General features: G+C 45.6%; 1 protein-coding gene across 8 annotated transcripts in view; it reads left to right on the top strand.

The window, feature by feature from the left end:
• MECR (mitochondrial trans-2-enoyl-CoA reductase) overlaps positions 1-23,930 on the top strand; it is a 30,204-nt gene extending 6,274 nt beyond the window's left edge. Inside the window, exons 2-11 of one of the 8 annotated variants that reach the window (XM_043532216.1) lie at positions 6,938-7,035; positions 7,317-7,448; positions 13,951-14,094; positions 15,727-15,829; positions 17,674-17,776; positions 19,046-19,119; positions 20,313-20,373; positions 21,480-21,552; positions 22,300-22,412; positions 22,940-23,930. In XM_043532216.1, coding sequence (XP_043388151.1) covers positions 6,938-7,035; positions 7,317-7,448; positions 13,951-14,094; positions 15,727-15,829; positions 17,674-17,776; positions 19,046-19,119; positions 20,313-20,373; positions 21,480-21,552; positions 22,300-22,412; positions 22,940-22,954 — 916 coding nt within the window. In that variant the 3' untranslated portion in view covers positions 22,955-23,930. The other 7 variants (XM_043532215.1, XM_037881707.2, XM_037881710.2 and 4 more) reach the window with 7 other exon arrangements.
• The last annotated feature ends 33 nt before the right edge of the window (positions 23,931-23,963 follow it).

The raw sequence follows: 23,963 nt of genomic DNA, 5'->3' as shown, positions 1-23,963 counted from the left end.
CAAGTCGAGTATCTGGGCAGTTCTGGCCCCTGAGTGTAGGACCGGTGATGCCATGGGAGGCTGAATCTCCCACTGACAGACCCTAAATCACATTTTTTAGCTAAAAAGTTTTTTGTTTTTGGGGGGGGTTCCATCCAAGACTAGCTGACTACTAAAATCTTTCAAGTACCTAGACAGGAACTGTTTGTGTTAAGTAGATGTGACATTAAGTCTGCTTTGTCAGATATAACACCAGTAGGTGTGATGATTCCGAACTCTCTTCCCCAAGGAGTAAAAGGAAGATAATCAAACTTTCATTTATAAGAAACTTTAAGCCATGATAACTTTCAGCTAGAATTAAAAAGATGTCAAACCAGCTGCTGTATTTTCAAACCAAAACTCTTTTGACCATAGTGAAATAAATAATCTTAAGTGAGAACTTGTTGCTTATTTGTAATACAGGCTTTTGCTTCGAAAACTGCAAACTAGAGATTATGTTTTGAGGAGAGAGGGTTAAACTTGGATGTATGGTAAAATCTACTAAAATGTGGCCTTTGGAAGGGAAGAAATCTTTAGACTGAAAGCAAGTCCTTATCACTTAGTCACATTTTACAAGAAAGGGCACTTTTCTCTGGTATCTTAGAGTTCGGGGATTGACTCTCTTTTTCTTTTTTTTCCCCCCCTTCTGCTGAAATGTATGAAAGTGCTTCACATTCTTCTTGATCGGGGCTTTGCTGAGCGGCTTCAGCTCTCACTGAAGTCAGTGGCAGTTGCAGGTATCTAGTATGCCCTAAATGCCTTGAAGCTGTGATCCTTGAGAATTCTGGGTCCACTCTTGTGCTCTTTACTTGAGCCTGGCCAGAGTAAGGAGTGGGCTCATAATTTGTTCCTTCTGAGTGGTGTTGGAGAAAACATCCTAGCTTTGTGCGCTTGTACCTATATCCCTAGATGACCCAGCAGGTGTGTGTTCTGGGGACATACAGGTACGTATTCAAGGGTTTTCTGTGTGGCTGGTAAGGGATTTGAGCTAGAACATGTTTCACACCCACTGGGTAAACATACCCTTAAACAAAGAGAGGAAAGAAGAAGATGTACGATAGCTATCCAACAAATGTACTAAAGCTCTTTCCCTCTTTCTTGCGTAAGAGTAAATCTTGCCTAATGATGATCTGGCTCTCCGTTTCTCAAAATCCTGTCCTGCTTTCTGCAAGTGCCAGTGCCGCTACCATATGCAACTTCCTCCTGAAACCAAAGCAAGTGCAATGTTATCAGTAAAACATGCGACCCACATCTCCTAGATTAAGCAATGGATTTCTTACACCATTTCCTGATTAGTTAAGGCTAGTGACCATTATTCAGCTAGATGTCATAATAATGCCAGAGCTGGGTGATTATAGCAGTGCTCTGTTAGTACTGTTGTAATTATCGTCTGACAGCATTTCCATTATAAACCCATTTTTTCAAGGGAGTTATAAATTAATTGTAAAATCTTGTTCCAGACTGAATTTTAGATTAAGGGCTCACATAGGATTACTTCTCTACTGGCTTCTAATGGGATTCCCTGTATATCTAGGACCAGTGTGTAATAAGTTTAGCTAGTACGTCTACATCCCAAAATGGCTGCACTGTATTGTGGGAGGGGCAACACCCACAATCCTCTGCTTCTGGCACTGGCAACCGAGTTCTAGATTCTGATTTCCCAGCTTTCCCCAAACCCAGTGATGCAAATAAGCGTGTGCAGCTTAACTGTGGACATGCTAACTTGGTTTAGCATACAGGTGTGTCAGGCCTTGTTAGTTATAAACGTGTCCGAATCTGGTGAGATGGCATGATTCTAGCTGTGGTGTAGGTTTGTTTTGAGATGCCAGCCACTGATTTAAAAGGAAATGTGATTTGAGGTTAAATCATATGATTGAATCAATTGTGATCTTTTCCGTTATCTCCCATAGCCTTGTTATGTAAACTCTGGCAAAACACTTAACCTCTAAGAGCTTTCCCACTTGAAAATGGGATATAGTTGTCTATCTTCCAGGGATGTTGTGAAGCTTAATATTTAATGGTGCTTTGAAATCCTCAGAAGGAAGCTGCTATGGTGGATATTTCCAGCTTATCTAACAAACTGGAAGGATGTGTATCATGTCCCACCTACTTTTGTAGTTGTCATATTTTCTCTCACATAGCAATATAATGGCCTTTGACTTTTATGCAGACCTTTCATCTATAATGTGGGTCAGAGCCCAAGGAAACTTCAAAGAAATTAAATAGTCAAAATATTCCACTTTAAAAAGCAGCAAGGGTGCATATGCAGCAAATGTATTTTCAAAAACTTTATTTTTCCTGTTGAGAAAATGTTACCTTTAGCATAAACAGTTACAAAATAGCCACATAAAAGTAAACTGCTGCTCTTTGCCATGAACACCTCCTCCAGTGCCCCCACTAAAGTACATGTCCCTGTGTAAGCATCAGATCTGATCCTGAATTCTTTGCAGTCTCAGGACTTCCATTGGCTTCAGTGGGAGTTTTGCTTAAGGAAAGATGGGACAGAAGTCCCTTTTTAAAAGACTGTTGTTTCATTATCTCCGTCAAATGAGGGAAAGGAGTAGAACTGAAGCGGCAATAAGGGGAAAAAGATACAAACTGAAACATCTGACATTTAGCAAGGCAGGTAAAATAAACTATGTGAAAACTGTATGGTGCACATAACAGCCATCCACAGCCTCCCACAAGGGTGATAGATGCAGTGTACCAATTAACTCCAAACAGATCTGTAATTCCCAGCAGAGCCAAGCAATAAAACCACTCTGAGTGGAGCACAGATGCTGTGCAGGACTCCTGCTACCTTTATCCAGACCAACTTTGATATATGTACTTATTGTGCATGCATACATTCCCATTGACACTAATGGCTGTAAATGAGCCATTGTGTGTGTCCATGATCTGTTGATTTAAATCACTGGGATCTTACAGCTTTGAATGGAGTCACTATAGCTTCAATGGAAGAGCCTTAACAATTCTGTTGAAATGGCATCATGTCAAACGTAATTCCAATAATTCTGGTCTGCGTTCGCACCAGCAGCTGCCTGGGCTCTCTTTGTATAGAAGTGAAACATACAAAGAATCTGTTAATATTAACACTAAAGCCACTTGTCTACAGAAATTTGCCACCGTTTCCCCTCTGTAGACAAAGTTTTAAGGGTCTGACTGAACCCACAAATGCCAGGAAATTCAAAGCTGTCCCCTCTACCTGCGGCGGCTGTTGTGTGTTGCAGAATTGTATCCCTTCAGTAAATGTTTTAATTTGTGAATTAACTTAATCCTTGTGACACTGTGCGGATAATAGTCTGGGGGACTGAAAGATCTGCATGGTTTCCCCATGTCAGCTCTCTTCATTCCTGACCCACATAACTAGCTGCAGTTCCAGCCCTAGACATCCCTATATCTCCGTTAACTCTGCCTATGTAACTCTCTTCCTGTTGACCTTGGTTGAGCTCAGCAGGCTTTGCGCAGTTCTGACTTGGGATAGTGTGGTTCAGTGAAACTAGCCTTGTGCTGGATGCCAGGAGCTCCTGTGTTCTAAAATCCTGGAGTTACCACCAGCTTAACATCTATGCCTCAATTTTCCCATCTGCAAAATGGGGATAAGTTCCCTCAGTGGGGCGCTGTGAGACTGTATTAGTTACTGTTGTTCTGTTGAACACAGTACTATGCAGTTGCTAAATATTCTTGCCTTGGGAACATTTAAATTTCCTGCTAACCTTTGCACAGTTGTGTCTGATACCCTGTGAAAGATTTAAAGTGCATGTCCATCTTCAAGTGAATCCTTGAGCCTGCATACCCTGCAGGTCACAAACAAGGCTTGAGCCAAGGGAGAGGGGAGAGAGCAGAAAAGTCAGAAGAATTAGTCTGTTGGACTTATTTCCTGGGGATCCTACCTCAAGGATTTGAGTTTGCTTTGAGAATCCCGGCCCTTCCCTTTTTTGACCAAGATCGATTCTAGGCCTGGGCCACTCTGGAGGAGCCAGCTGTCCATGACAGAATTGGGCCACAGTCATCCCTGATTGAACAAGCTGGTTACACCACAGGAGGAATTAACCCAGTGTATGGTGGCTTTGGAACGTGGACAAATGACTTTGAAGGCAAAGGGCTAAACACTGTGCTTAAGTCCTGTTGATTCAGGGCCTACAAACATTGGTTTAAACTCTTGTTTCATTTGTGACCCAGTCAGAATATGAGCCCAGGTCTCGACAGGTGCATTAATGCAGTAGCTCTCAACCTTTCCAGACTATTGTACCTCTTTCAAGAGACTGATTTCTCTTGCGTACCCCCAAGTTATGACTCACTTAAAAACTACTTGCTTACAAAATCAGACATAAAAATACAAAAGCGTCACGGCCTCACTATTACTGAACAATTGCTTCCTTTCTCTCTTTTTTTTTTTTTTTTACCATATAATTATAAAATAAATCAACTGGTATATAAATATTGTACTTACATTTCAGTGTATACTATGTAGAGCAGTATAAACAAGTCACTGTATTAAATTTTAGCTTGTACTGACTTAACTGGTGCTTTTTATGTAGCCTGTTGTAAAACTAGGCAAATGTCTTCCTGAGTTGATGTACCCCCTGGAAGACCTCTGTGTACCTGCAGGGTACACGTACCCCTGGTTGAGAACCATTGCTTTAATGCACTGTTTCATTGTCAGCCCCCTTAAAATCTTCGTGCAGCTTTCAGAGTAGCAGCCGTGTTAGTCTGTATCCGCAAAAAGAAAAGGAGTACTTGTGGCACCTTAGAGACTAATAAATTTATTTGAGCATAAGCTTTCGTGAGCTACAGCTACATTGGATGCATGCAGTGGAAAATACAGTGGGGAGATTTTGTATACACAGAGAACATGAAACAATGGGTGTCACTATACAGACTGTAACAAGAGTGATCAGGTAAGGTGAGCTATTACCAGCAGGAGAGTGGGGGGAAGAGGGGGAAATCTTTTGTAGTGATAATCAAGGTGGGCCATTTCCAGCAGTTGACAAGAACGTCTGAGGAACAGTGGGGGAGGGGGGCAATAAACATGGGGAAATAGTTTTATTTGTGTAATGACACATCCACTCCCAGTCTTTATTCAAGCCTAAGTTAATTGTATCCAGTTTGCAAATTAATTCCAATTCAGCAGTCTCTCGCTGGAGTCTGTTTTTGAAGTTTTTTTGTTGAAGAATTGCCACTTTTAGGTCTGTAATCGAGTGACCAAAGAGATTGACGTGTTCGCCGACTGGTTTTTGAATGTTATAATTCTTGACGTCTGATTTGTGTCCATTTATTCTTTTACATAGAGACTGTCCAATTTGGCCAATGTACATGGCAGGGGGGAACTGCTGGTACCTGATGGCATATATCCCATTGGTAGATGTGCAGGTGAACGAGCCTCTGATGGTGTGGCTGATGTGATTAGGCCCTATGATGGTGTCCCCTGAATAGATATGTGGAAATAGTTGGCAATGGGCTTTGTTGCAAGGATAGGTTCCTAGGCTCTCCTGCTGGTAATAGCTCACCTTACCTGATCACTCTGGTTACAGCATGTATGGTAACACCCATTGTTTCATGTTCTCTGTGTATATAAAATCTCCCCACTGTATTTTCCACTGCATGCATCTGATGAAGTGAGCTGTAGCTCACGAAAGCTTATGCTCAAATAAATGTGTTAGTCTCTACGGTGCCACATCAAGGATCTACAACCTATCCTGAAGGACGACCCATCACTCTCTCAGATCTTGGGAGACAGGCCAGTCCTTGCTTACAGACAGCCCCCCAACCTGAAGCAAATACTCACCAGCAACCACACAATAGAACCACTAACCCAGGAGAGATCAGCCATGCAGCTTAAAGGGGGGAAAAAACTTTGCCAGCACAGGACGAGCTGTGAAGAGAATTCAATGTTCACACAGATAGTTTTAGAAAATGCCCTGATTTTTAAAACCTTTGTTGGGTTTGCTCCAGTTGACCCATCTGCAGTAATCTAGCACTGGGCTTCTGTGTCTCCTTCCATTATCTCACTACTATTGGTGCAAGAGCTGCCTTTGTAGCTCCTGCTTTCTGGAGTAGCTCTCCTGTGTGTATCTAACTTGGCTTGCGTCTAATCTGAAAGCATCTTTTTACACCTTGCCAATACCTCTGTATGTTGTGTGGCTCTGTAAAGCCAGTAAGTTCCCCTTTACAGTTATGTGGCTGCAGAATCCAAGGCTTTGTCTACATGGGAAAGTTGTATCATTTATACCAGTATAACACCCACCCCCACCACCATGTGAACACTTTTTCCAGTATAAGAGTGGCTTATTTTTGTTTTGGTTTAACTTAAACCCCTTTCCAAGCAACATAATCTAAACTGCAAAAACATACTCGTATTCCAGTATGAGTGTCCACACAGGAGGTTATACAGGTATAATTATATTGGTTTAAATTCACACCTTAGTTTATACTGAAAACCTCTTCCCCATGCAGAAAAGTCCTAAACTTTCCTTTTAAAAAAAAATGCCCATCAGTGCAAATGACTTTTCAGGCTCTTTCCTGACAATATCTCTGAGAGGTATGAACCACTCCAGTCATGTCGGGGGGGTATGAACACAGCCGCTGCTCATTCTAAGGAGAAACAAACCAATGTGCTTGTTATTGGCTGTACTAGCAGATACTGGGGTGAATTGTGGATCAGGAATTCAAGTCTTTCCTTCCAAAAGGGAAGGAAAGCGGAGCTCTGCTGATTAGCCTGGAGAGCACTGTAGGCTTGGGGAAGGCAGTACTGCATAACTGGGGACTCCTTGCTGCATAATGTAAGTCTAACACGCCATGCAAGCCATGGAGGGGTGAGATGGGATGGGATGGCCTTTGTTCTAGGATACACTTTGTGCCTAGAACACTTGTTATACAAAATTCAGTGGTATTAACATTTATATGTTTCTTTGTTTAGACTAAAGGATCTAGAACGAGCTGAGCTAGGCCATTCTGGGGTTCACGTGAAGATGCTGGCAGCCCCTGTAAATCCAGCAGACATCAACATGATCCAAGGTAATCTTGGTTTCTCTGGTTGAATTGACTTTTTGCTTACAAACAGCTTCTTTTTCCTTCCATTTCTGAAATGTGTGTGGAATACCTATTGATTAGCCACATGTTGTCAGATGAATAATTACACAAACCGACTGTCAAAACTTTAATGAGTCCCCTAGGGAATTTGTATATAGGAGTTAGGGCTGGATTCCAGAGCTGCAGGGGTGTAGAACCAGGCCTTAACGAACAGAAGTTGAGAGAACAGTTTGCAGTTTGCTGTGATAATTCTCCTCCTCTTACAGGGACTTATGCCCTCCTCCCTGACTTGCCTGCAGTAGGAGGGAATGAAGGCGTTGGACAAGTGGTGGAAGTTGGCAGTCATGTGACTTCTGTGAAGCCTGGGGATTGGGTTATCCCAGCAGATGCAGAACTTGGTGAGGTTTTTACATAAATCCTCATAAATAGTCATAGCTCTGTTGACTTCGTGGAGCTAGGGCAGTACACTCCAGCGGAGGATCTGCCCATCGGCCTTTCTCTGGTGTCGCCCATCTACAGATCTCAAAGCATTTCACAAATGTTAGTCAGATAGATAAGTATCTCTGTGTACAGACAGAGTCGGGGAGAACTGAGGCATGATTTAGCCTGGTGAATTAGTCACAGAGCAGAACTGAGACGAGAACCCAGGATTTCTGGTTTGCGTTCCCCTGTTCTAACCATTAGACGATTGCCTATGTGCTGTGGGTAGGATTGCAACCAGTAACTGCTTACCCTCAGATGCTTAAACCCGAACACCCCTTTCACTGGCAACAGATATTCACAAAAACATTTCTATTCCTATAGGGAACCAAATTATGCTTAGTGTATTTAAAAACTTCATTTGTTTAAAATAAAGTCGGAAGCAGCCCATTGTTCTAACCATCCCTGGAAATCTGAGTATTCCTGTGGCCTTAACGTTAATTAATCCATCCCCCAAAACCCCTGTGAGGTAGGGAAGTATTATCCCCACTTCAGAGAGGGACAAATTGAGGCACAGCTTGAGTTTTCAGCTCCATCTTCCACTGTAGTCACTTGTCCAAGGTCACACAGGAAGATAACTAGATGCTAAAAATCATTGTTTTAATAAAGACACTGAGTTTATGGTTTCCTACAACAATCTGTTGCCCACTAACTCCCTTTTTTTGTCCTGTGACTAAAGGGGTGTTAACAAGCCACTTCACCTCGAATGGTCCCCTAGAGTATGTGGTAATTACTTATGCTGAACAATCTGTTTGGTCTTGTATTTAGCTGTGACACTCTGGGTACCTTTCCCAGACCTGAGGAAGAGCTCTGTGTAGCTCAAAAACTTGTCTCTTTCACCAACAGAAGTTGGGCCAATAAAAGATATTCCCTCACCCACCTTGCCTCACAGAGTGGAGCAGGGAATTGAACCCAAATCTCCCTAGTGTACTGTCCTAACCACAAACCATCCTTCCTCTGCAGCTTACACTCGTGTGCTTTGCCTGATGAGCTCATACTTTAACTCTCTGAACAGAAGGGTTGTGGGATCTTAAAATACCTGGAGGTAATGTGACGTCCTGAAGCAAAATTGTTACTCTCTGAAGTGCTGTTTTAGCTTGATACAGCCTCAGTCATGTACACAGCTTAGTTACAGCAATTACATATAATCGGATGTGATTTTAAAAAAAACACACACACACAAAACTCCATTAGAGAATGTTCCAGGCGAGGGAAGCAGCAGTTGGAATCCATTTAGCACCATATTAGTCAAATTGCAAATGTAATAGGTTATATTGTCTCTAACGAGAAGCATCTGTGTAGCCAGTGGAGTTGCACAAGGCACACAATTTCAGAGCTGTTTTTATGCTGCTTTAATCTTTGTTCTTGTCCTATTTTATACTATTAAGGATTTAGAACGCTTTATTTGATGCAGCCATACTGACTCAGGCTGTGATCTCATCAGATTTCAAAGCTAAATAGAGCCAGTTCTGGTCTGCATAAATGGGAGATGGCCAGAGAAAATCCAGGTGCTGCAAGGAGTGGTGTTGGTGGCTTAGTAGTTAGCACTACTTCTTTTGAGTCAGTACATAAAATCAGGCATCAAGACCACTCATGGTAAATGAAGATCCCAGGACACTCTAAATCATCCCAGCCAGAGCTTTGTCAAGCCTGACCTTAAAAACTTCAAAGGAAGGAGATTCCACCACCTCCCTAGGTAACGCATTCCAGTGCTTCACCACCCTCCTAGTGAAAGTTTTTCCTAATATCCAACCTAAACCTCCCCCACTGCGACTTGAGACCATTACTCCTTGTTCTGTCATCTGGTACCACTGAGAACAGTCTAGATCCATCCTCTTTGGAACCCCCTTTCAGGTAGTTGAAAGCAGCTATCAAATCCCCCCTCATTCTTCTCTTCCGTAGACTAAACAATCCCAGTTCCCTCAGCCTCTCCTCATAAGTCATGTGTTCCAGTCCCCTAATCATTTTTGTTGCCCTCCGCTGGACGCTTTCCAATTTTTCCACATCCTTCTTGTAGTGTGGGGCCCAAAACTGGACACAGTACTCCAGATGAGGCCTCACCAATATTGAATAGAGGGGAATGATTACATCCCTCGATCTGCTGGCAAAGCCCCTACTTATACATCCCAAAATGTCATTGGCCTTCTTGGCAACAAGGGCACACTGTTGACTCGTATCCAGCTTCTCGTCCACTGTAACCCCTAGGTCCTTTTCAGCAGAACTGCTGCCGAGCCATTTGGTCCCTAGTCTGTAGCAGTGCATGGGATTCTTCTGTCCTAAGTGCAGGACTCTGCACTTGTCCTTGTTGAACCTCATCAGATTTCTTTTGGCCCAATCCTCCAATTTGTCAAGGTCCCTCTGTATCCTATCCCTACCCTCCAGCGTATCTACCTCTCCTCCCAGTTTAGTGTCATCTGCAAACTTGCTGAGGGTGCAATCCACACCATCCTCCAGATCATTATTGAAAATATTGAACAAAACCAGCCCCAGGACCGACCCTTGGGACGCTCCACTTGATACTGGCTGCCAACTAGACATGGAGCCATTGAGCACTGCCCGTTGAGCCCGACAACCTAGCCAGCTTGCTATCCACCTTATAGTCCATTCATCCAGCCCATACTACTTTAACTTGCTGGCAAGAATACTGTGGGAGACCGTGTCAAAAGCTTTGCTGAAGTCAAGGAATAAAATGTCCACTGCTTTCCCCTCATCCACAGAGCCAGTTATCTCGTCATAGAAGGCAATTAGATTAGTCAGGCATGACTTGCCCTTGGTGAATCCATGCTGACTGTTCCTGATCACTTTCCTCTCCTCTAAGTGCTTCAGAATTGATTCCTTGAGGACCTGCTCCATGATTTTTCCAGGGACTGAGGTGAGGCTGACTGGCCTGTAGTTCCCCGGATCCTCCTCCTTCCCTTTTTTAAAGATGGGCACTACATTAGCCTTTTTCCAGTCATCCGGGACCTCCCCCGATCACCATGAGTTTTCAAAGATAATGGCCAATGGCTCTCCAATCACATCCGCCAACTCCTTTAGCACTCTCGGATGCAGCGCATCCGACCCCATGGATTTGTGCTCGTCCAGCTTTTCTAAATAGTCCCGAACCACTTCTTTCTTCACAGAGGGCTGGTCACCTCCTCCCCATGCTGTGCTGCCCAGTGCAGTAGTCTGGGAGCTGACCTTCTTCATGAAGACAGAGGCAAAAAAAGCATTGAGTACATTAGCTTTTTCCACATCCTCTGTCACTGGGTTGCCTCCCTCATTCAGTGAAGGAGCCCACACTTTCCTTGGCTTTCCTCTTGTTGTTAACATACCTGAAGAAACCCTTCTCGTTACTCTTAACATCTCTTGCTAGCTGCAACTCCAGGTGTGATTTGGCCTTCCTGATTTCACTCCTGCATGCCCGAGCAATATTTTTATACTCTTCCCTGGTCATTTGTCCAACCTTCCACTCCTTGTAAGCTTCTTTTTTGTGTTTAAGATCAGCAAGGATTTCACTGTGAAGCCAAGCTGGTCGCCTGCCATATTTACTATTCTTTCTACACATCGGGATGGTTTGTCCCTGTAACCTCAGTAAGGATTCTTTAAAATACAGCCAGCTCTCCTGGACTCCTTTTCCCCTCATGTTATTCTCCCAGGGGATCCTGCCTGTCAGTTCCCTGAGTTTGTCAAAGTCTGCTTTTCTGAAGTCCAGGGTCCGTATTCTGCTGCTCTCTTTTCTTCCCTGTGTCAGGATCCTGAACTCGACCATCTCATGGTCATTGCCTCCCAGGTTCCCATTCACTTTTGCTTCCCCTACTAGTTCTTCCCAGTTTGTGAGCAGCAGGTCAAGAAGAGCTCTGCCCCTAGTTGGTTCCTCCAGCACTTGCACCAGGAAATTGTCCCCTACACTTTCCAAAAACTTCCTGGTTTGTCTGTGCACTTCTGTATTGCTCTCCCAGCAGATATCAGGTTGATTGAAGTCTCCCATGAGAACCAGGGCGTGCGATCTAGTAACTTCCATTAGTTGCCAGAAGAAAGCCTCGTCCACCTCATCCCCCTGGTCTGGTGGTCTATAGCAGACTCCCACCACGACATCACCCTTGTTGCTCACACTTCTAAACTTAATCCAGAGACTCTCAGGTTTTTCTGCAGTTTCATACGTGAGCTCTGAGCAGTCATACTGCTCTCTTACATACAGTACAACTCCCCCACCTTTTCTGCCCTGCCTGTCCTTCCTGAACAGTTTATATCCATCCATGACAGTACTCCAGTTATGTGAGTTATCCCACCAAGTCTCTGTTATTCCAATCACATCATAATTCCTTGACTGTGCCAGGACTTCCAGTTCTCCCTGCTTGTTTCCCAGGCTTCGTGCATTTGTGTATAGGCACTTGAGATAACTTGCTGATCGTCCCTCTTTCTCAGTATAAGGCGGGAGCCCTCCCCTCTCACGCTCTCCTTTTCGTGCTTTCTCCTGGTATCCCACGTCCCCGCTTACCTCCTTCCCCCGGGGCTTTGGACTCCTTCCCCCAGTGAACCTAGTTTAAAGCCCTCCTCACTAGGTTAGCCAGACTGCTTGCGAAGATGCTCTTCCTTCTCTTCGTTAGGTGGAGCCCGTCTCTGCCTAGCACTCCTTCTTCTTGGAACACCATCCCATGGTCAAAGAATCCAAAGCCTTTTCTCCGACACCACCTGCATAGCCATTCGTTGACTTCCACGATTCGATGGTCTCTACCCAGGCCTTTTCCTTCCATGGGGAAGATGGACGAGAACACCACTTGAACCTCAAACTCCTTTATCCTTCTTCCCAGAGCCACGTAGTCTGCAGTGATCTGCTCAAGGTCATTCTTGGCAGTATCATTGGTGCCCACATGGAGAAGCAGGAAGGGGTAGCGACCCGAGGGATTGATGAGTCTCGGCAGTCTCTCCGTCACATCGTGAATCCTAGCTCCTGGCAAGCAGCAGGCTTCTCAGTTTTCCCGGTTGGGGCAGCAGATAGATGACTCAGTCCCCCTGAGGAGAGAGTCCCCGACCACCACCACCCGCCTCCTTCTCTTGGGAGCGGTGGTCGTGGAACCCCCAACCCTAGGACAGTGCATCTCATGCCTTCCAATCGGCAGAGTCTGCTTCTGTTCCCTTCCCTCAGATGTATCATCTAGTCCACTCTCCGCATTAGTACCTGTAGAGAGAACATGAAAACGGTTGCTTACCTGTGTCTGCGTTGCTGGTACACGGACGCTCCCCTTTCTTCTTCTGGAGGTCACATGCTGCCAAATTTCTTCACCATCCTCCTGTCCCCGCTGCACAGCCTGCCCTGCATCTTCAGAACATTATGTCCGTAGAAGCATATCCTGACGTCTGTCCAGGAAATCTTCAGTTTCTCTTATGCAATGCAGGGTCAATACTTGTTTCTCCAGACCTTGAACTTTCTCTTCCAATATGGAGACCAGCTCGCACTTTGTACAGACAAAGTCGCTTCTGTCCTGTGGAAGAAAGACCAACATGGCACATCCAGTGCAGATCACAACAGCTGAACGCTCCCCATCCATATTACCTTCCTTCTACGAGCTTCCTCAGGAGTTGTAGTAACTACTCAGAGAAGTCTGCAAGATGTAAGCTTCAGTGGGCTCTCCCCAGGCAAACTCCCTCTGTTAGCCTCTCTGCTCTTCGCAGCTCAGCTGGTTTGCAGCTGACTGGCTTTTTATAACAGTCAGGCCCACTCAAGGCTCACCTGGAACAAAGCACTCCCAATTCACACTTTTCAAACAATCAGTCAAGCACATGGTCAAACTGTCCCCGCAACAGACACTCAAGTGTCTGAGTGTCTGCCTCATCCACCTCTTCCTCTTCCTGATTTGGTGGTCTATAGTAAACCCTATTTTTTACCACTTTTATTGTTTTTGAATGATAGGTAGTTGCATCATTGCTAACTAGCAACCTTAATTGTTTGTTGCATTTTAAAGCAGCTTTCCGTTTTTGCGGGGAGGACTAGTTCTTTGACTACTTTCATTTTTTCTTTGGTGCAGACATAACTTATAAAAATAAAAATTACACAGGAGGGACAGATTCCTAAATAGGAATGAGTTGTGCTAGCCAAGCTAGTAAAGGCAGCTGCAGTGTCGTACCTCATTCAGTGCACACCAGACAAGATATACACATTTCCTGGAGAGCTACATTAACTATGTACATAGCTACTTAGCACCTCTGGGAAATCAAGCTTCAGGTGACTTGCCTATAGCCAGAGATGGAATCTGTATCCAAACCAGGACTGGAATTCAGAAGTCTTGCCTCCCTAGCCTGTGCTTAGATCTCAAGGCCACATTTATCTCTCCAACTTCATTGGGCCTGAAAACTTTTGCCTAAGCAGTTACTCGCTCAACTTGCCTGCATCTTTCTAACGCTTCTCATAGCTTGAATAAGCCTTGTCCTTTAAACCAGGAACATGGAGAACGGATGCAGTGTTCAGTGAGGAAAGCCTGGTGAAACTCCCACGCGACATCCCTTTGCTGTGTGCTGCCACCTTGAGCGTCAACCCCTGCACAGCCTATCGGATGCTGGCTGATTTCGAGACCTTGGGGCCAGGTACATCTCTAACCTATGCTGTGTAATCCTCCTAACACGTGGCTGATTTTTACACTCCAGTGGAACATCCCATCCACGGATATTGACCCTAAACAAGTTAACAGAATTTATAAATTCCTTCTAATTAACAGTTTATCCATGTGCATAAATAAAATTCTGCCTTCTTCTGTGTGGAAAGTACTAATATTGAGTAGTTATAGTCCTATCTCCCAAACGCATACTCTGGGATTTATCCCCAGCTCTGCCATGGACTGCATGGCCTCTGGCAAGCCTCTGCACATGTTTTCTTACCTGATGGTTCAGAGTTATTTATTATTTATATTGCGATAGCACCTGGGAGCCCCAGTCAGGGACAGGTCAGCACTGTGCTACATGCTGCCCAAACACAGCTGAAGCTATGTTCCCTGTCATACTCGCTATCCTAGAGCACCTCCTCCCAGTGAGATCCAGCATTGCAGCCCCTCAGCCTCACCCGCCTTCTCCGGACGTCGGTGGTCTGCGGATGACTTGGCCCTCTGGCCAGGGGACACTGAGTCCCACCCTGTCAGGGTAACAGCGTCCATACTCGAAGGAATGGAAACTTTTCCACCCTTCCTGGGCTCAGTCCTCCGCAGATCTTCACCGCCTCTCAGGCTCTGCATCTTCCTCACTTTATTACAGAGCACTGCCTCAGGGTTTAGTCTCCAGTGGCATGGCTGATCTTGAGCTACTGACCCTTGGGACTGCATCCCTGGAGTCTCCTAACCAGCTTCCTTCTCCTTTCAGGGCACATGCTCCTTCCTGCACACCTCTCGATGGTTCCTTTTCCAGAGAGAGGAAATGCCCAACTACCTCTTTCCTGAGTCCTTCCCCCTGTTGCCCTGCAGTCCTTTCTTTCTAGGAACCATGCAGCCTGGTTCTCCCCAGCTGGGTCTAATCCTTCATTACCTGTCTCTCCTCCAGGTGCCATAGAATGGGCTAACTAGGCTCTCTCGTTCCCCTTACGCCTATCACTGCCAGCTTGGAGTTTTAGATACCCCCATCACAGCCTCTGCCCAAGGAGCTTGCCTTCTGAGGCTAAATGAGTGTTTGTGAAGTACTTGAATGAATGAATGACTTGATATGAGGGCCAAAGTTTATGATCAGTATCTTGTGCCTTCAAGGTTCTAGGTCAGATGCAAGTCCTTCTTGCCAGCCTGGAGGAAATAAGCAGCAGGTTATAATAGGTTCCTAATAAATCAGAGCCAATCCAAGCAAGTCTTAGTAAAGGTGAATGAAATTCTCAGATGAATGTATCATGAAAGAATTAAGCCTTTCAGTTGTAGTTCATTAGTTTAAATGTGGTCCTAGTGGCTGAAAGGTTGTTCCCATCCGAGGGCCTGTATGAAATAAGTTGGTGAGTCTTAGTTCAGCTCTTGGAAACATCTCTGAATCAAAACCCACCGCCTCTGTTGACCCGAGCTAGCACTGGGCAGTCTCGGGGATAAGCCATGCTGATGGGACAGTGTCAGGGAAGATTGCCTTGCAGCAGGCTGTGCTGTACCTATTCTTGACCGTATTCTCAGCCCTGAAGACTGAAGGTCTCCGCACCTTTCTCCAGCACTAAATTTGCTTCAAGCCAGAGCTGATTTGGGTTTCTTTATTTCGCTGCAGGTGATTCCATCATCCAGAACGCAGCCAACAGTGGCGTGGGACAGGCTGTTATTCAGATTGCAGCAGCTTTAGGCATCAAAACAATCAATGTGATCCGAGATAGGTGCGTATACAGTGGGCCCTGGTTTTTAGAGACTCTGACTAACTGGATCATTTGTTAAAATTGTCCTGATCAAACAACTTTTTTGCTTTATCCTGTGCTGTTCGGTTCCCCTTCCTTTCACCCTGCATTCTGCTCTATATGTCTGAGTTAGATTCTCAGTGGGAGGGGAGGGGATTGTTTCTTGGAAACGAGGGAGATGGGCATAAAGATTGGGCTGTGGCCGGTTGAGCGTAGCTGCATTTAGATGTTTGCTTGTCAGTCTGTCTCGAATTTTTCACTTTAACTGCTCAGATATGAATCTTTACGAGGAAACCCCTGCTGCTGGAATTACGCCATAGAAAGAAGTAGGGTGAAGGCAGGTTAAAGGTTAGCAGGATCACCGTCTCCGCTTTCGTCTCCAGTCTGCAAATAATCCAAAATAGGCCGAGAACCTGTGCTGTAAAACAGGGCGATACCTCATGCTGATAGAAAGGCTACATTCAGGTCTGAATGGGCAATGGAGGGTGTTTGTTCAGGTAGCTGAATCCAGCAATAGAATTCTTCACAACAGGGCTTCCCTTTCCTCTCTGAATGAGGCTGCCCAGTCAGCGATTAGCGAATGTATTCAATGTCTCCACTCCGAAGATGAGTGTTAAAATTCCTGTTGGGAGAGGGAGTGACTAGCCCTTGACAGGAAGGGGAGGGATAGCTCAGTGGTTTGAGCATTGGCCTGCTAAACCCAGGGTTGTGAGTTCAATCCTTGAGGGGGCCATTTAGGGAACTGGGGCAAAATAAATAAATAAAAATGGGGATTGGCCCTGCTTTGAGCAGGGGGTTGGACTAGATGACCTCCTGAGGTCCCTTCCAACCCTGATGTTCTATGATTCTATGACACTAGCTAGTCCTGAGGGATTTTTAACTCCAAGGTTGGCCAGTTCCAAGGGCTAGGTGGGGGAACCTCTAGTGGATCTGGATGTGGGATAAGGAGAGATGCAGAGGGAAGAGGGACCTGGTGGCTCCTCGGAGAAGCTAGTTCTACCTGCTCCCACTTTGTGGCCTGCTCAGGAGCCTTGTCCTTTCTTACAGTGCTGCTGGTCCCATCCCTTTCTCTTGCCTGGAAGTAGGAAAGTGGGGTGGGGTTTGGTTTGGTGGCGCAGCATCAGCTGGTGGTGGTAAAATAGGCACTGAGCTGGGAAGCAGCGACCTGCTCTGTGATTGGTAATTGGCTCTTATTCTGAGCAGACAAGCCCCATTTGGAGCTTGTGGGTGAGTGTTCAGGGGCCAGCAGATCTTATGCAGGAACAGCTGGAGCTGGCATCCGAGTTCAGGGTAGGAAGCTTTGCAGAAGAAAGCGTTTAGGAGAGGCCAGGCACCCGTGTGTGGGAAGCAGAAGAGGCAGCATGAAAGAAGATACAGATCAGAGCGGGAGGAGGAGACACCAGAAGCAGTTCTCAGGAAGGCGGCTGGAGGGTAGACAGTGAAGGCTGGGATGAGGGCAGAGAGGGAGGTTGTATGGCACCATGTAGAGTCTTGAAGGTGAGGCTGAGGGGTTCATAGCTGATACAGAAGGTGAGGAAGCCAGTGGAGGAAACTAGGGGACAGTGGCAGGAGTGGCGTGGTCAGTTAATAACAGGATGAGGGAAGGAGGAGATAAATCCCTCCACCAAAGAGGCTCGCTTTTGGAAGGGAACATCTTCCCCAAAGTTTGGGCTGAGCCCAGTTTACTCATCCTGGGTCACAAGTTACAGATCAGAGCTCATAGAAACTGACTGACTTGGTCAAAGGGCCCTGCAGAGGTCTGTCCATCTTGGCTTGGGAACATGCCAGTTATTTCTGCGAATCTCTTTTTTGTCCTTCCTCCCCAGACCCAATCTCCAAGAGGTGGTAGACAGACTGACATCCCTTGGTGCGGACCATGTCATCACAGAAGAGATGCTGAGAAAGCCAGAGATGAAAGACTTATTTAAGGTACTGTAATGCTGAGCTCTCCAGAAAGAAGAATCCTAGTAGGGAGGTAGGAAGCTAATTCCCAGGATCCGAAGACAATACAGGAACCTCTGAATAGCCATATTGGAGCAGACCATGGTCTGTCTCATGTAGTGGCCAAAACTAGATGCTGCAGGGAAAGGTGCAAGAATCCTATTATGGAGAACTATGGAGTAAACTTCCCTAGCAGAAGCTCTTTCCTAATCCCTGGGCAGATGAACAGTTGTTTTAGGTCCAAATTCTCAAAGGTATTTGGGCACCTAACTTCCATTGAAATCAATGGAAGCTAAGGGAATAAATACCTTTTGAGGATCAGGGCCTTATTCCCTAAATCCCGAGTTTATATTCTTACTTTATCTTCTTATGTAAGTGGGTGTTCTCATTAATCAATATAAATGTCAATTAAACCTGCTAGGCTTTTGGCCTCAATAATATCCTATGGCAGTGAGTTCCATAGGCGTAAAATAATAAACGGTTTCCTTTTATCATGTTTAAAGTTGCCTTTTAGTTTGATTCCATGTCCCCTTGCTCTTCTATTCTGAGGATAAATTGGAGTGTCTGACAACATCTACATCTTTTGCTGTTTTATGTCCTCTCCTGTCTCTCTCATTTATTTCCTCTGTAAACTGAACAGTGCCGCGCCGCAGCCTCTCTTCAGAGAGAAGTCGCTGTACCTCAGATTACTTTCATTGTCCATGTTTGGGCCCCTTCTGTTTCCACTATAACTGGGAATTGAGGTGACCAGAGTGGAAATGCAGTAGTGAAGATGATGCAGTAGCAATAATAGTGCCGCAGGGGAAATCCCGCACTGACAGAGAGTTGGACTAGCTGAGACTATGTAGATGGCTGATATCTAGAAACCGTGCTCTGATATACACCACCATTTAACATGCAGACAGAAGAGTTAGTAGGGGCTGGCCTTCATTCTCCCAGGGAATTGTTTCCACTGGACTCCTCTCTGTGATTCTGGAGGCTGCCCCAGCAGTGTTGGGCAGGTTTTCATTTCTGCTGCGGTGTCCAGATGGTAAATTTGGCTTTGGGTACATATCTAGACCTGCCCTTGGTTTGAGCAAACTCTGGGGCTAAAACACGTGAACCTGCCTCCCTCAGCAGACAGAGTCCTGACCCCAGGAGAAGGTAACCTTGGAATTCAAAATAGGACTACTCCGTGTTTCTTGCTGGACAGAAATCTGGCTTGGCAGGCAAGAGTTAAATCTGCCTTTTTTGTCTATAAAACGCTGACTCTTCCAGAAAGTCCCCAAACCCCGGTTAGCGCTGAATTGCGTCGGAGGGAAAAGTACTACTGAGATGCTGCGCCACATACAGTAAGTTCAGCTGTTTTCCTCCTTTGACTTGTGTTTAGCACTCGGAGACGTACATGTTCAAAGAACTGGTTTGTCCAGATTGGGGATAGCGGTCAGGACCAGTTGATATAAACTAGCCATCAACAAGTTTAGGCTCAATATTAGGTGAAGGTTTCTAACCATTGGAGGGGTGAAGTTCTGGAACAGCCTTCCCAGGAAGCAGTGGGGGCAAAAACCTAACTGGCTTCAAGACTGAGCTTGATAAGTTTATGGAGGGGATAAGTATGATGGGACTGCCTACAATGGCATGTGGCCCATAGGCGACTACCAGTAGCAAAACCCCCCAATGGCCAGACGGGACGCTAGATGCGGAGGGCTCAGAGTTACTACAGACAATTATTTCCCAGGTATCTGCCTGGTGGGTCTTGCCCACATGCTCAGGGTCTAACTGATTACCATATTTGGGGTCAGAAGGAATTTTCCCCCAGGTCAGATTTGCAAAGAACCTGGGGGGTTTTCACCTTCCTCTGCAGATGGGGCACAGGGTCACTTGCACATTTAAAGAAGTGTAAATGGTGGGTTCTTTATAACTTGAAGGGTTTAAACAATGATCTGAGGACTTCAGTAACTCAGCCAGAGGTTAGAGGTCTATTTCAGGAGTGAGTGGGTGAGGTTTTGTGGCCTGCATTGTGCAGGAGGCCAGATTAAATTATCACAGTGGCCCCTTCTGACCTTACAGTCTATGAATAGAATTATCTTACATGGGTCACTTGTTAAAAATGCAGGCGGGGGAGGTTTCTCGGAAGATACGGTAACTGAAATCTAAGACCTTACAGCAACTCTAGTGAGGTTTCCTCTCCAATGACACACAGTAATAGACTTTTAAAGACTAGTAAGAGTGGAAGGTCACATCCAGCTATGAGGTCAGAATCCCTATAGTATCTTGCTCATTGTCTTGGTGGGCTGTTGCAGCGGGAGGGGTCCATTAACTCTAGGTGATCATTTCAGCTAATGGCTCTTGTGAGAAGGAGGGGAAGCTAGAAAGCAAGTTGAGCAAGTAACAAAGTAGCTGTTCAACAAAGTAATTGAAAGAGCCGCCTGTGTCAGGGCGTCGGTATCTGCAGGGGTTCGGAATCGGAGGAGGAGAGCAGGTCGGGTTGAAGACCCTTATTAGGAGAGATCATTAATTGTCTGACACCTGACTCTCCATACAGACAGAAAGGGACCATGGTTACATATGGCGGGATGGCAAAACAGCCTGTGACTGTCCCTGTGGTAAGTAACAGATGCTTGTGACATGTTCTCTGTATTCATATCACATAGCCCTTACTCCACAGCACCGAAACTTTCCATCCATAACATCCACTGCAAGCAACTGGCTGCCCCACGGGGTTGGCTTCACCACATCTATATATTGTCCCCTAACTCCCTATAGCTCCTCAGTTCCCACGCAGCAGCATCGCTACTATTAGAAGCGACTGGATAAAGTGTGCACTTGACTTCCAACACTACCTCCTTGTGCCATTTGAGCACCAGAACCAATGCTCCATGGTCTCTAACTGGTTGAGAATGTGACAGGAATGAGCTAGTTCTGGCCTGTTTCTGGTTTACAGGGTTTGGGTGTATGTCTGCAATACTCATGGCAATGTTTATGAGGAGACTGGCCCTGGTGTGTGACTGACCCAGCTATTTAGCATCTGCCAGGCAAATTCTCATTGCAAAAGTTGTCTGCACTCTAAGGTGCACCTGTAGGGCAGATCTTCCCAGTGTCAATCCTTGCTTTGACCTGGAGTTAGTAGCTAAGGTGTCTCTTGCCACAACAGAACAATCTTCAACGTTCTTAACCCTAGTCCTGTATCCTCTCAGAGCTCTACTGGTCGTGGGGTCTCGTTGCTAACACAAAATGCTTTATGAACGTGAGTTTTTAAATTTAGTGCCAGATAGAGAGCCTGAAATCCTCTTTTGCCACAAAAGAGGCACTGTATGGGCAATGCAGTTATCACAACTCTGGCAAGAATGTGATCATTTCTGAGGGAACCAACCCTTGGTTTTTAATCTCCTGTTTACTATCCAGGGTACTGTGAAGAGGACTAACATTCTGCAGGGGTGTAAAAGAAAAAAATCTGCATTGTGTGAGTGAATTTGCCCCAAATTAAGGCTCTTCTAAAAGCAAGAGTCATTGGCAGGGGGGCAGAATTGCAGATCTTCATAGCAGCAGGAAAGCGAGTGTCACACTTGCAACAGCGTTTAAAGTGTGGTAGCAGCTGTATGAGGACAGTCTCTTCCCATGGCCTGAGTGCAGCAGAAATATGCTAACTGAAGAATGCCCAATGTAAACAGTTTCCCCAAGAATCCTGGTGTATCTCACCTTGTTTCTACAGAGTGCATTCATCTTTAAGGATGTGAAGCTGCGTGGGTTTTGGATGACCCAGTGGAAGAAAGACCAACCCCAGAGTAAGTTGAAGGTCATTTCAGTGGAGATGTAGTCCATAGGAAATCTATTAAAGTATTAATGTGTTCTCTTAAGGTCCCCCCTTCCCCCGAGGAAAGTAAGCATTGTCCCTGCTTCTGTTGGTGCATAGGCTGAGGCACAGAGGTCGAGCAACTGGTCCAAAGCCACAGAAGAAGTCATTGTCAGAACAGGAATTAGAACTCGAGTGCCTGGCTTCCTGTCCAACGTGGACAACAAGATAATGCTTCTCTCGTCCCAGTTCTTAGGGAGGCCCTAGAAACACAAAGCACAGAAAACATCCTGCAGAATCTCCAGTTTTTAGCTTAGCTTAAGCCCTCCTGGGGAAATACTGGCAAAGCAGCCCTCAAACTTAGCATCTGAAGAGCAAATAAATATTTTGCTAGCTGGGTTTCTAGACATCAAAAAGCACAAGTGGGTGAAGGCTGGTGACAAGTTTTGACCTGGAGAATTTCCTTCATTAATCCAGGGAGACACAAGCTGTATCATTCCCCTGCTGTGCCCCTCAGCTACAGCCCATGTGTAACCCACAGAATCTGTGATCTGCCCTTGGCCTCAGCAGTGGGACAGAAGCACCTGTTAGTGCATTTGGTCAGGAAACCTCAACAAACTACAATGTGGAGTTTAAACGGTTGTGACTGGTCCAGGCCTATCTACTCAGCTCCACTCTGATATTGCTCAGCACTTGCAATTTAAAAAAAGCCAGGCATTATGCATTTAAGGTGTTTCAGGCCCTTCCTGCTTTGAAGCTGTGTGGACGGGGCAGAAGCTACCTAGGCACAGCCTTAAGCTCAAATCAGTGTGTGCCAGATGGTTGCTGACCAAGCTGCAGTGCAAGTGGCAGGTAACATCTAGTGTAGAGAGCAGGGCAGGCCATCAAACAGGAGTGTAGAGAGCAGGGCAGGCCATCAAACAGGAGGCTAGCTACCTACCTGTAGCATAACCCCGAAGGTCAGAAAGGTCACAGGGGACTATCTCCCCTCAAATCAGAACAAAATCAATTATCCAATTTGGCAACACTGCAGTCAGTACAAGGGAGTCTTGTGGGACCATCTCCCTTATACCAGCCATATAAACTGGATACATTTCTCTCTGAAGTCAGTGAATGCTGCTGCATGTGTTGAACAGGGTGGAAGGAGTTGCTGAAGAAATTGAGATCGTTTGCCTCTATCCCAAGCTGCTGTCCTAGGGAGCTTAGCACCTGAACTCCACTCCCTTGTGTTGTGTTGCTAGGTGGCCAAGGCAGCCAAGACTGGCTCACTTTTTGTTTGTTTTGTCAGTTGTCTCATTTCCTCTGGGTGGCGTTGTGGGTCTTGTTCACCCTCAGCTCTGGAAGGGGCAGGATTACTCTCTTCTGTCTTTCCCATGCAGACAAGGACAGATTGACTGGGATGATTCTGACCCTGTGTGATCTTATTCGTAAGGGGCAGCTCACTGCTCCAGCCTGCACACAGGTCCCACTGAAGGACTACCGACTTGCCCTGGAGGCCTCCATGAAGTCATTCATCTCATCTAAACAGGTCCTCACCATGTGATCCTGCTCCCATGGACAATCATACACCCTTTTGTTTCCAGAGGAGTTTTAAGAGGGAGCTGAATCACAGCCAGTTCTGGCGCCATTGGAGACAATACAACTGGTTTCATGCACGTTTGCTTCAATGTATCCTGTCTTCAGGAGAGAGTTGTTGAAGAGGAAGAATCTCTAAAATTTGTCAACTTTGCCCACTTGAAACGATAACAATCACATCTGAGGCTAAAGTGTGTAACTGACGTGACTCAAGAGCAGACAGTAGATCTCTGCTTTCGGAGATAGATCCTGTTTTCACATTGGCTAAAATTAATTGCTTTGCAATAGAAGGTCAAGGTTGGCTAAAGTGCAGTCCCTGGAATCCTAAAAATTAGGGTAGAGGCAAAGCCAATCAACTTCCAGCTGACTGCTGGTGAAATCAGTCAGTCAAGGAGGACACAAAAAGAAGCCCTCTGCTCTGGATGTGTGTAGTCACTCAAGTTGGAGGGCACTGGGACTCCCAACAAGATGCTAATGCGTCCCTTACTGTAAAGTTTTCCTGCCCCAGAGTGAGCTTTAAGTGAGGAAGCCTCCATTTTTCTGTCTTTCTGTGGCTTCTTCCCATGAAGGACTCCTCTAGATGTGGAGTATTGTCCCAGATTGTATCCTAACCCCAGTATTGTCATGTACAGTCCTTAGGGAAACTTACATCTGTAGTTTGATATTGAGGCAGTTGTGGCTGAAATAAAGGCACTTCACATTGTGTTGCAAGCCTGTCATCCAAGAAAAAGAGTTGTGAAATGGGCCACTGAAATGTCAATAATTGTTCAGAATAAATGCTATAATTTTCATAGACTGTGTTCTCCCTGGGGTATTTTTCGATCAACT

Source organism: Chelonia mydas, chromosome 19 (assembly GCF_015237465.2).
Source record: "Chelonia mydas isolate rCheMyd1 chromosome 19, rCheMyd1.pri.v2, whole genome shotgun sequence".
Taxonomy (NCBI): Eukaryota; Metazoa; Chordata; order Testudines; family Cheloniidae; genus Chelonia; species Chelonia mydas.
Note: the sequence above shows the minus strand (reverse complement) of the source record. Positions and strands in the feature narration are given on the sequence as shown.